Source organism: Camarhynchus parvulus, chromosome 2 (assembly GCF_901933205.1).
Source record: "Camarhynchus parvulus chromosome 2, STF_HiC, whole genome shotgun sequence".
Lineage (NCBI taxonomy): Eukaryota > Metazoa > Chordata > Aves > Passeriformes > Thraupidae > Camarhynchus > Camarhynchus parvulus.
This window is the reverse complement of record NC_044572.1, coordinates 143,243,635-143,256,184: the sequence shown is the minus strand read 5'-3', so window position 1 is coordinate 143,256,184 and position 12,550 is coordinate 143,243,635. Positions and strand designations below refer to the sequence as shown.

General features: G+C 36.5%; 1 protein-coding gene across 5 annotated transcripts in view; it reads right to left on the bottom strand.

Annotated features, from left to right (window-relative positions):
• Positions 1 to 2,707: 2,707 nt before the first annotated feature.
• Positions 2,708 to 12,550, bottom strand: part of EFR3A (EFR3 homolog A) — a 76,672-nt gene continuing 66,829 nt past the window's right edge. For 4 of the 5 annotated variants that reach the window (XM_030966866.1, XM_030966885.1, XM_030966875.1 and 1 more), the window contains 5 exons: positions 12,128 to 12,216; positions 8,800 to 8,848; positions 7,614 to 7,717; positions 6,960 to 7,009; positions 2,708 to 5,760 (listed from right to left, as the gene is read on the bottom strand). In XM_030966866.1, coding sequence (XP_030822726.1) covers positions 5,655 to 5,760; positions 6,960 to 7,009; positions 7,614 to 7,717; positions 8,800 to 8,848; positions 12,128 to 12,216 — 398 coding nt within the window. In that variant the 3' untranslated portion in view covers positions 2,708 to 5,654. The remainder of the gene's footprint in view (positions 5,761 to 6,959; positions 7,010 to 7,613; positions 7,718 to 8,799; positions 8,849 to 12,127; positions 12,217 to 12,550) is intronic. The other variant, XM_030966902.1, reaches the window with a different exon arrangement.

The following is a 12,550-nucleotide window of genomic DNA, read 5'->3' as shown; positions in this document are numbered from 1 at the left end:
CTCCATGGCTGGGGTCACAGCCAGAAGCTGGGGTTTTGTGGTGATAGGATGATCAGCACAACAGCAGACCTGTTTGTGTGAGATAGGATTCATATTTCTCACATGGGCAAGAGGTCTTTGCTCATGAGCTGTCAGGGCTGACTGACAGGCTTTAAAACAGCCTTGAAGGGAGAGAGGTGTAATATCAGGCCATGACAAACCTATAAAGATCCCTTCCAATCTAATCCATTCTATGACTCTATGACTCACCAAAAAATGTTGCTACAAACTTCCCAGTGATTCATTCAGCTGCTCGGAAAGGTCTGGATTTCTTCTCCATCACCTTGTTCTACAGGACTGAACTGTGTCACCAAGGTATTCCTACAATGACTACAGCACGTACCCCTACTATCCAATGACTGTAGCATGTACCCTCATGCTGGGTGCAGAGATGCTGTCTGTGTTCTTCCAGATCCTGCTGCAGTTCACTAAACCCCAGCATGTGATCCTGTGTGAACTGAACAGTGTGAGAAGAGCAGGTGAAAATGCCTGTGAATGTTCTTGGATGAGCAGTTTATACTGGATAAACTTCTGGCTGGTGACAAGCTCCCTTCAGTATTTTTCCTACATTAAAAGTGCAAAGGATTACTACAGTGCAAACCCCCCCCAAACAAACAAAACCCTAAACAAACAAACAAAACCCCAAACATTATCACCCCCCCTCCCCAACAAAGCCCAAACAAACAAAACCCACCACATAAACTCCCAAAATAAACCCTGAAGGTATTTAGTCAGGTGAATCCCTCTGGATCCCAGTGGCTACATCTTCAGCCCTAGTGAAAAAAAACAACAGAACAAAAAGACTTTCTTTGAAGGAAGGCAGAGGTCAAATAAGTTATGTGAGAAATTCTATTTGCAGACAAGATTTTAATTAACTCCCCCCTTATACTGTACAGAAAAAGGACATCGCAGAACTGAAGCAAAATGCCAAAACTGCAAAATGCCCATTTTTGTCCTATACTGAGGATGAGCTCTGCATTACACTGCAATTTTTATCAGCTTTTATTATAGGGATGAAAAATTATTTTACATTTCACAGAATTTATAAATAAATAGCGCAGTGAGAAAGTGAGACAAATGATGAGCTGAAATGTGGAAAACTGGCCTGTAAGCAGGTGAATGAATTGCACTGCAGAGCTGCAATAACATCAGTTCATCTCTGACAAGAGTGGTGCTGCTGCTCTGAACACTGCACCTTAAAATAAACTCCCATTCCTTTCTGCTAATTATTACTGCCTTCATGGTTATGCAAACATTCACTCAACTATGCTGAAATTTCTGACTGCAGAGATAGGAATGGATCATTTAGTCAACGAGGTGAAAGAGAAATAACAAAATAAATATGCTTTTGTTCAGGCAATGTTGTTATTAATTCCTTTGAGCTTTTTTCCCCAGCATCTCTCTTTCAGGAAGAGTTTAACATCCAAGTTGTGCCCTAATTACTACCACATGAATTGTGATGATAAAGCGAAGTCTTAAGTAATCTAATCATGATTAGCTACATTTATTCGCAATCAGAGATCATTGCTAAAATAATTTTAAAAATGACAAGCAGATCAAAAAGAAACATTTAGCATAACTTTTTTCTTTCTTCTCTCCTTCTCATAGGCACTTTACACCATATTTTTCATAGATTTGGGGCACAGCTGGCCAAAACATAGCTGTTTCCCAAAAGCAAATAACTAATTTATTAACTACTAATCTACAAATATTTCCTACTTCAATATTTTAACTTTTTAATCATTGAATTCTTTTCCTGTCCCATGGGCACTGACACCTTTCATTAGACCAGGGTGCTCAAAGCCCCTTCCAACCTGGCCATGAACACTTCCAGGGATGGGGCATACAGAGCTTCTGTGGGCAGCCTGTTCCAGTGCCTCACCACCCTCACAGGAAAGAAATTCTTCCTAACATCTAATCTAAACCCACTCTTTCAATCCGGAGTCATTCTTTCTTGTCTTATCTGCATGCCCTTGCCCAAAGTCCCTTCTCAGCTCTCCTGAATCCCCTTTAGGAACTACAAAGTGCTATAAGGTCTCCCCAGAGCCAGCGGAAATCATGTTCCTCCAGGATGAACAGCCCCAACTCCATCTGTCCCCACAGCAGAGAAGCTCCAGCCCCTTGACCAACTTTGTGGCCTCCTCTGGACAAGTCAACATCTTTCTTGTTTTGAGGGCTCCAGAGTGGGATGCAGGACCTCAGGTAGGGTCTCCCAAGGGCAGAGTAGAGGGGGACAATCCCCTCCCTTGCCCTGCTGCCCCATGGGGCACTGGGTGCAGCCCAGGACACCTTTGGTTTCTGGGCTGCATCCAGAGCACATTGCTGGGACTTGCTGAGCTCCTCACCCACCAACAGCCCCAAGTCCTCCCCAGGGCTGCTCTCAATGCATTTTCCACCCAGCCTGTGTTTGTGCTTGGGATTGCCCCGACCCCAGCTGCAGGACCTTGCACTTGGCCTTGCTGAACCTCATTAGATTCTCACAGCCCTCTCAAGCCTGTCCAGGTTTAATAGTAAATAAATGTAGTAGTTCAATAACAATGCAATGCTGTAATATCTGCAAAAAACAAATGGGTGTGCAAACTGAGGGCTATTCTAAATGCTAAAAAATTAGTAATTGACATAAAAATTGTGAGCAATAAAAATTAACTGACACCTCAGAAAAGATTAATTTTTAAATGTTGGTTTATTTTATTGCTTAAATATAGATTGCACAGTGTGTTCTTACATTTATTGAAACTGGTTCATTACATACAGTACAGAATATATTACCATTGGAACAACAGAAAAATTAGCCCTACTCTGGTTTTGGACAACAGGCTATTTCTACCTTTTAGTATGACCATGAATTTAATCTATCTTAAAGTGACTCACTACCAAAAGCTGTATTTTTTTCGAGATGACATAATAGGAAAGAGAACCCCAAGCAACAGCTGGAATACATTTAAACTGGGTACCAATTATAACCATTAAGACAGTGCTCAGTGTGTTGCAGATAACACAGGGCCAGTTTGCATAAGGAGCTTTTAAGTTCTGCAGCTTGTCTGAAGAACATAAAGAGAAGTGAAACAAAGCAGCTTTGTACTATACAACAAACAGCATTCTTAATTCTTTTGGTTTCATTCATTGGCTCATATAACAGTAACTACCAAACCAATACATTTTACAGTCACTCCCATCTCCCATGTGTCTAGAAAGGCCAGAGTGAACCAATTATCAACTTACAGACTCCTCAGTGAACCAATTATCAACTTACAGACTCCCTGAATTTCCGTAAAGGAAGAAATGAAATATTATATGAACACACAGAGTGTTACAAACTCTTTACTCCCTGCACTACACCTGCACAACACCTGCATTTCCCAAACTGAATATTGGAAACACAGAAACCTACCATTACCATAAAGGAAAAATACTTCATTAACAGAACAGAAAATGAAGTGCTGAATCTAGTTTTTCCACATGCAGCATTCATGCAACAGAATTCAATCACAGAAACAATCCAGTATTTACAGCACAGTCTCCATACTGCACAAGTGCAAACAGAAGTACATTCTGTATTACTTAAGACTCTTTCTTTTTGTACAAAAGTGCCAAGTGTTACTCTTAAAAAAATGACAGAGTGGGTAGGTTTTTTACATTGTATCCCTATGTTGGATGTACTTTTTAAAAAATTACAGTCTTTATACAGGCCAAAAACTCTTAGTCTTACCTTAAAAAAAAAAGGGAAAAAAAAGTGAAAACTAAAAGCTAGAGTCCTATTTATGTGTAGACTGTGGTCTGATCAGGCTGACACGCTGCAGCAGTAAAAATCACAACGGAATGCTGTAGATAAGGGGTTGTTTCGTCATCCACTAACAGCTGTGATTGCACTGTTAAACTGAAAAGAAGGTCTCAATTACCTTTTGAGCTTTGTGAATGCTTTCTGAAACTCAGCATGTCATCTCATAGGTTTAAGTAGCTGATATTTCCCTATGTCATTCCACATCAGGCCTTTAAATGTAGTCCAGTACAATTCTGGACTACTGTTCAAAAAACTTAAAATCCTCTTTACAATGGATTTGCAAATGCTTCAGTCAGCAAATTAGCAGGGCTAATAATCCTTCAAATCATGACTTATGCAATCAAAGATTAATTTAGGTTGGGACTTCTGAAAGTCATCTAAACCAAGCTTCTGCTCAAAGCAGGCCTAACTGAAGTTCAGTTACTTTCTTCATGTTCACTGTTCATCCAAAACACTTAATTAAATGTCTACATTTATTATTGGTATTTGAGAGCATTCATTCATGTTTACACTGCTGCAGTCAGATTCAGATAAATTAAGGGACTTCAGATTTACTATTCATGGCATCAATGAATGCAGTTTTTCTTTTTTTGCTGGCAGGATTTAGTGAGTCATAAAGACAAGCTTGATAATTATTATCAAATGTCCATGATTTACTTTATCAGTTTTACTTTACTTACATTTGAATAGTATATGCTCAGATACATAAACCTATGAAATTTACCTTAAAGGTTTGAGAAATGAAACAAAAACAAACACAGAGATGCATCTCTAAAAATGCTTTTGCTTGAAAATATATGTAATAAATTCTTGATCTTTAAATGGTTTCATTGAGTTTACTTTCAATTTCTAAAATATCACTAAAAAGCTGTTATAAACTACAGAGAAATGTCTCACAGAATATAGTTTTAGTATTTATGATTTAAAATGCCCTCAGTTTATTTTCTGCTGTACTAAATATATCTCTCCTGTATTTATACTAAAGCAGACAGTAAAATACTACAGTGTTTTCAAAAGTACAGTCTGTAAACCATACATCTTAAGACACGAAATATATTGCACAATTCCGTGCTTCAAGAGGAGATTTCTCCTCTCTTATGCAAAGCTTAAGATTTAACTTTTAGCAAGAAACACAGTACACATACTGGATGTAGCTATCTAAAAAGCATGTTATGTGATGCATCAAAATATACTTAACAAGTGCTCATTAATTCATTCACTGTATTTGAACACATGTAAGGTGTTGGTTTTTCCATCTATTCCAAACCAAACAAGTTGAGCAGCTATGACAGCAGGAACAAGAGGGAGCTCAGGTAGGGCTCCCCTGGTTACATTGAATGAGATAAAGCAAGCCAAAAGCATTCTAGTTTGACATAGAATTGAGGTGGAGGAGTAAAAAAACCAACCAAACAAACAACAAAACAACCAACCAAAAAAAAACCAACCCAAAAAAACCCAAAACCCAAACCAAACCAAAAAAAGGCTTTAATAGGTTTTTCAGTTACAATATCTCAAATTTAAGGAATTTGAAGCAATACAAATTCCTAGAGTAACTGAAATATTTACCTATATGGCAAGACAAGTTTTAAATCTTTTACATGTACTCAAATATGAAAATGAAAAAAACATGGTCTGTGAAAAACCTAACTCAAAATATATTACAGAATAAAACAATTCAAGACAGTTTCATTAATTTGGCTAAAGTAATCTGTATTTGGCTCATGTCCATCATTATATTAAAGTTAGATACAATAAACAATAAAATTTGAAAACTCATCTTGTTCTTTCTATTGTACTCTACTCTAAATAATGTCCAGCAGACTTCAGAAGACACTTAATACACACAAAGATCTGGAAACTTCATCTCATAGACTGGAACAGAATGGTAATGAGGATGTCCAGCAGTCATGGTCATCGTTCCTGAGGGGCTGGGTGGAGGACTGTGTGAGAAGCACAACCAATATACAGAATTTACACTTCCATGGATTGCTTTTATATGAATTTACACACTTACAGGAGAGAAAAAAGATTAAACTACCTCCCCATATATATACCAACAGTATATCATAAAATAATAAAATACCAACAGCATTTTATCTTAGACCTGAAATTCTAATTAAATTATCATGCCCTGAGGATTTTTATATTCTTGTCTGTGTCATCAATTTCACTGATGTTACAGAACTATCAAAGTGCATCTTACTGCTAATAAATACTATTTATCCTGCATAATGATGTGCACAACTCTCTCTAATAACACCATGAACTACTTGGGGTGCTCAATATCTAATTATTTTCTCAACCAGATGCAGCACTGGGAAAACAACAGCATCCTGCAATACTACTGACAGACACAGAGATACTGTAAGATCCAGTGACATGGTTTCTGGATATTCTCCACTATCAGGAAGATTCAAAGTAAGAAAATCGAAAAGTTCTCTTTTTCAGTGTGCTGGTTTTGGCTTGGATAATTTTTTTACAGTAGCTGGTATAGGGTTGTGTTTTGGATTTGTGCTGGCAACAGTGTTGATAACACAAGAATGTCTGTGTTACTGAGCAGAGCTTACACAGAGTCAAGGTCTTTTCTGCTCCTCACACTGCTGGACCAGGGTGTGGGCTGCAGGTGGGCAGGAAGTTGGGAGGGGACACAAATGGGACACCTGGCCCCAAGTGACCCATGGGATACCCCATATCATATGGTGCCATGCTCAGCAGTAACAGCTTTAAGGAAAGAAGTAGGAAAAAAGGGACATTCAGAGTGATGGCATTTGCTTTCCCAAAGAGATTAGCTGGAGATGGTTGAACATCTGCCTGCCCAGGGGAAGTGAAAGAATTTCTTATTTTGCTTTGCTAGCATGTGTGACTTTTGCTTTACCTATTAAATTGTTCTTATCTCAACCCATGGTTTTTCACACTTTTACCCTTCCAATTCTCTTCCTCATCCTGCTGAGGAGGGTTAAGCCAGTGGCTACACAGGGCTACATGGACCTATCAGGGCTAAACTACAGCATTCAGTTAAAGCAACTATTTTCACCCTATTCCATGTGTTTGAGAACACTATGACATAACCATCTGAAAACAGCCACAATTGGTTAATATCATTTTTCAGGTATGATATTGTTCTTGCATAAAGCCTTACCGGATGGTGAGTTCCAGTATCTGTGCCAGTCTATCGTGAAGCAAGTTTGCCTAGGGAAAAAAAGTTAAAATTGAATTATGAACTCCTAGATATTGAACTGGGCTACAATGGGTGTGCCAGGCCATACTCAGGTGAGTGTGTTCCACACTGCCACATGTAAATCTAGGCCACATTTCTTAATTTCCTTTCTCACTGCTGCAAGGATTCTGATCCTTAAAGATGTATTTGAGATTGAGTGAGCCTGTCCTGGAGTGCCAAGAATTATAGAGCAAATTCTGCTGTGGCAGACAGTTTAACAAACCTGAAATACATTTAGTTATTTAGAATATATAGTGGGTTAAATGCTGCTCCAGTTATCCCAGAATGAAACAGAAATGGACTTTGAACCTGGATTTCAAAGAGAGCAAGAAAGAAGAATTAAGGTGAAGAATGACAAGGTACCCATTACCTTCCAAATAGTCTAGGAACAAATACAAACACACTTCAAATTACTGGAAACCCCCACCATTGATAGCAGTGGAGACAAAACAAAGAACTGAACTTCTAAACAAGTAATAGCAGTAGTGACACAACAACTTAAATCATCTTCAGTCAGCACATGCCCACTAATGACTACACTGATATCCTCAGTGCTAACATTTTGCAGAAACTCACTTTGGTTTCACATTGAGCTGCAATTTCTTCAAATGGTGCTTTTTGGAACTTTTCAATCACGAGACGCCTCTTTTCCTTTTCCTGTTCTTCAAGTCCATTGTTATCTTAAAAGAATAATAAAAAAAAATTAAAGACAAATGCAATCTTTGCCTATGAAGTACAAGAAATATCAAATGTGCACTGCAGAAGTGAGTAAAGATTGTGCCTGAAGTGACGCAACCATTCTCAAGTGATCTGTCATCTGGCATTGCTCCTAAAGCAAAACACAGATAAAGTTTCAGGGAGATGGTTTGAGAACCAAATTTTTCCCCTTTCTTACTAAGTTTTTAATTAAAAGTAACATCCAGGTCCCCTTTTGCTTTATTGCCTGCACTTCTCAGTTACTGCACACAGGTTCAGATTCAAGAGGAAACAAGAATCTGCCAGTATCATGCTGACAGGTGGCCAGAATTTTCTTACTGTTCAGAATGTGTCTACTGTTCTTAACATCAATGTTTAATCCAGATTTTAAATAGCATTTTGGTAGACTGAAAAGCATTAATTAGCAATTACTTATAGTAATATGAAATAAGGAATATGGATAATTCTGTGCTCTTACAGCCAGATCACTTGTCAGAAAAATATTCTTTTAAAAACCCTCAGTTCTTTAAAATACACAATGTGTAATTTACAACCTATTTTTTGAATGCATTGAAGACCCAAAAATCTTAATACAAAAAAAATACTCAAGTTACCTCATAAGTAATCACTCAATGTAACTTGAATATCTCACATTTATAGCTTTGTCTGTATTGCAAATGCAATAGATGACAAGCATTTCCAGATGCATTGAAGACCCAAAAATCTTAATACAAAAAAAATACTCAAGTTACCTCATAAGTAATCACTCAATGTAACTTGAATATCTCACATTTATAGCTTTGTCTGTATTGCAAATGCAATAGATGACAAGCATTTCGAGATGCTTTTCATTCAGCCCCATTAACTTCAGAAAATGAATTCACTAACATTATGAAGATATCATTTCAGAAATTTAGAAATAAATAACTAGAGTTCTAAATAAATTTACTAGCTGAAAAAAAAAAAAAAAGTAGTATTTTATGTTATTCTGGCCTCTCCCTTTTCTTCAGCAATTCCATAGTAATTGTGAACTATGCTGCACAAACACAACTGTAACAAATCTTACCAATGGCTTTCTTCAAAGCTTCAAAGGTGATTTCTTCAGTATTATCAACCTAAACATATAGAAACAAAACTCTCTAATCATCACATATAACACATAAGCTTCTAAAAATTAAGGAATATGATAAAGCACAGAAGGCCAAAATAGCCAGAACTTTTCTGCCTTCCAAGTCTCCAACAACTTCATTTGGACTTTCTGTGACAGCCAAGAGATCCCTAATTCACATTTTTAAGCCACTGCAATTAGTGAGGAAATTTTTATCAAATGAGATCAAGGAAAACTTTCCAAATTGTACTCAAGATGCTCTATGGGAACAGTACTTTATTTAATGGATTTGAATTTTGGCACGAGAGTCCTTTAGGTCAAGAATAAGCTACAGTATTTCTATACTGTGAAATCTCAGTACTGGTTCTTAAGCAGCTGTTGCCAATAACATCAACTGCTTCCTGAGGCTGACTGAGTTACCAGCAATGTGATGCTAAAATGGGAGCTGACAGTGGAGTGCAGAAAGTGGAGAATGGTTACTGCTTTAGGCTAACTTTGTACCATGATGGATCCAAATAATTTGGTGCTTACACCATAAAGACTGGAGTTAAAGGGCTCTTCATAACAAGCTGTGTCTGATGCACTGAGAAAATCTGTTCATCTATTGATAGGAATATCCATTTGCTGCTGCAGATGCACTTCACCAGGAATTGCTTGAGGATGCAAAATTACCGAAGTGTTTCAATTCATTATAGACCTAGTTTCTGTACCAGTAAATATATTTATAGTGAAGCCACCCTCTTGGCATTAGGGGAGAATGTTTAGATGGCAGAACAGTCTTCACCTGAACATAACATGGTTTCTTGGCTTGAATTTTCCCACTTCAATCCTTCCAACATGTGAGCAGGTCGCAATTTTATTCTTCCTGATAAACACTAACTCTTTAGAATAATCCAATATAATTTAAGATAAGGGGTAAGGTAGCAAAAAGTTCCTTTATTCCATTCAGAAGATTGTGAGTTCTTTCGTTTTTTAAATTTATTGGCTTGAATGACTGTTAAGGGAAAAGGAAGTAGCTGTTTCCTTATTACATTAGAGTTATGTCATGAGCTGCAGCTGTAAATTATATTTTTCTAACAGGTTTTACTTAATAACCATGTATTCTCTACCTCTAAATAAATAAAAATTATTTAATAATTTTTTGTCAAATATTTGTTTGTGGATATGGCTACATATCAAGAGTATTCAGGTTCTGAAATCATCTTTTATACAACTCACATTTGGTAAATGTTAGTTGTTTATGGCTGCCTTTCATAGTGCTAGTTAACCTCCACATTAGTTGCTGATATTACCCAGCATTATACTTGGTTAATTAATACTCCAGAAGCACTACCTGCATTCACAAGTGCTTTCACCTTATGAATGGAGATAACTATGGAATAACTCATCTTCCTGAACAAGATTCACTACAAGACTTGGCACCACAAAAAAACTTGGAGTCTCCTGACAGAAGAATTGCATTTGTATTGTATAAAATAACAGCTATTTTATGGATAAACGGTCTTCTATCTCAGTGCAGAAATGATATCATACATCATTGTGTCCTAAAACTTCCATTAATTAAGTAGGTAATCCTCTCAATCATAAAGATTTATGCTTGGTTTTGTTTTGTTTTTGCAATTGAGTTCTGCTAATGGTTATGGATTGCTATACTGACTAATCTACACAGCAAGAAAACCAGATTCCACATATAGGTATGAATGTGCAGTCAGCTAAATGGAAAATACTGGTTTATCCTTTGCCTTGTAAACAAACCTCATAAAGCAAGTAAAGGAGGAATACTTTGCTTTCTCTGTTCCTGATTAATAAAATTCATGTTTTTAAGAGATAAAAAGGAATTAATTATCTAAGACAGTGGACTACATTAAGATCACATTAAGCTGAGAATCCATAAAAAGATTTTATCTACAACTACTACATCCACTTCAAATTAGTCAATGTATCAGTGCTTGACATAACATCAGAATAACTTGAAATCTGAAATGGAAACTTCTTTCATTTCATTCTACTTACAAGGGAGTTGTTCAATTACACGTAAACCACATTTAGTGAGTGATTTTAAAAAAGAATACTTATGTCAAACAATCCTGTGAGGAGCATTTACTAGCTTCAGAAAGTTAGAGATCTGATTGTCTCACTTATTTTTCAAACACCTTTTTATTGTTTCTATTTTTATCTGTATCCTTGCTAAAGCACAAAAGCAAGAAGTGAACACGAAAGATCATCTGAGGTATAATGAGCACAAAGCAGAAAGGAATAATAATAGTAATAACAATAATAATAATAATAATGATAATAAAAATAATGCAAAACATATCACTTCTGTCTAAAGTAAAGCTTGCTCCTTTGCTATAGCTTAATACTGCATTTTTAACTAACTCAGTCCACACATTTTGCTTTGTGTCTCCAGGCACGTTGTGCTTGAAGATGTCAAAAGTAGGAACCATCTGTACCTCATCTGAGGTACAAACACCTCCATTTCAACAGCTCACCTCCACTGCAGCCAGCAGAAATCTACTTAAAAAAATCAGCAGAACCTTGAAAAATATCCAGTAGAAGTAGAAATTTATTTTAAGAAATACTTCAAATGAAGTGTCAAATGATGTGGGATAATTTTAATTATAATGTGGTCTTCCTAAGGGGTAATTAACATCAGCTCCTTACCCTACATATGAATGTTTTGTTGCTACTTTATACTTCCTGTGCTGCATGTCAAACTCCTCTGGAGAGGAACAGTGACACAGGTGCACACAGCCTGCCCAGTCTTTACCTGTCCCACTCAGAGACTGCAGGTCTCTCACCAGGCTTCTATTTCTCTAGGCTTGTATCTCACAGCCCCAGGCTGTTGAACAAGTCTCTCAAATACTTCAAATGATACAGGGATACAGATGCTGAAATTTATTGTATCCCTCAAAAGGCAAAGAAAACATTTTAGAATATTTACTCATAAAATACCAGTTGTTCACCATGTAAATAAATGTATTGCTAAACCATAATCTGTAGTACTATCTGTAAAAACTGTAGTGACAAGTACTTGACCCTTTTAAACAATAATATATTTATTTTTATATTTTATTTTTATTTATTTATATTTTCTAATTTTTTATACAATAAGAGTGTCTTTGACAACACATTTCTGCAAATACTCAACTTAAAAAAATAAACCCCCCAAAATACTTAATATTGCTAGAATAATCAGATATTTGACTTCAAGGGAATACTTCAATTACATTCCCCTCTCCCACCACTCAAAATGCTGCTTTAAAATAATCTGTGATTTTCATACCTTATCCTCTATGTTGCAGCCAGACAGAATATCCACCTGAAGAGACACTGTGTCCACCATACTCTTCCTCCTGGAGAGTCTGTCCTCATCTACCATAAGAAGAAATTATTTCACTTTTTGCATAACACTCTTGAAACATGTTCAGTCAAATTTCTACCCATCAGATGCAGATTTATTTCCATATGCCTGTTTAACCCAAGATCATCTATTTTATCATTTGAATTGTGAAAAATGATACATTTAGAGTTACTACTCTAAATTACTAAACATGAAGAAAAATAACCTTTTCATAGTCCCTCCCTCCTCTCATTACAGATCTTTTCAACTTTCCTTTGAAAGTCCAGAATTTACAAAACTGATGTCTTATTCAAATGCATAATAACAACAGAGCACATGATGATACACAGCTGTAAAATCCTTTAC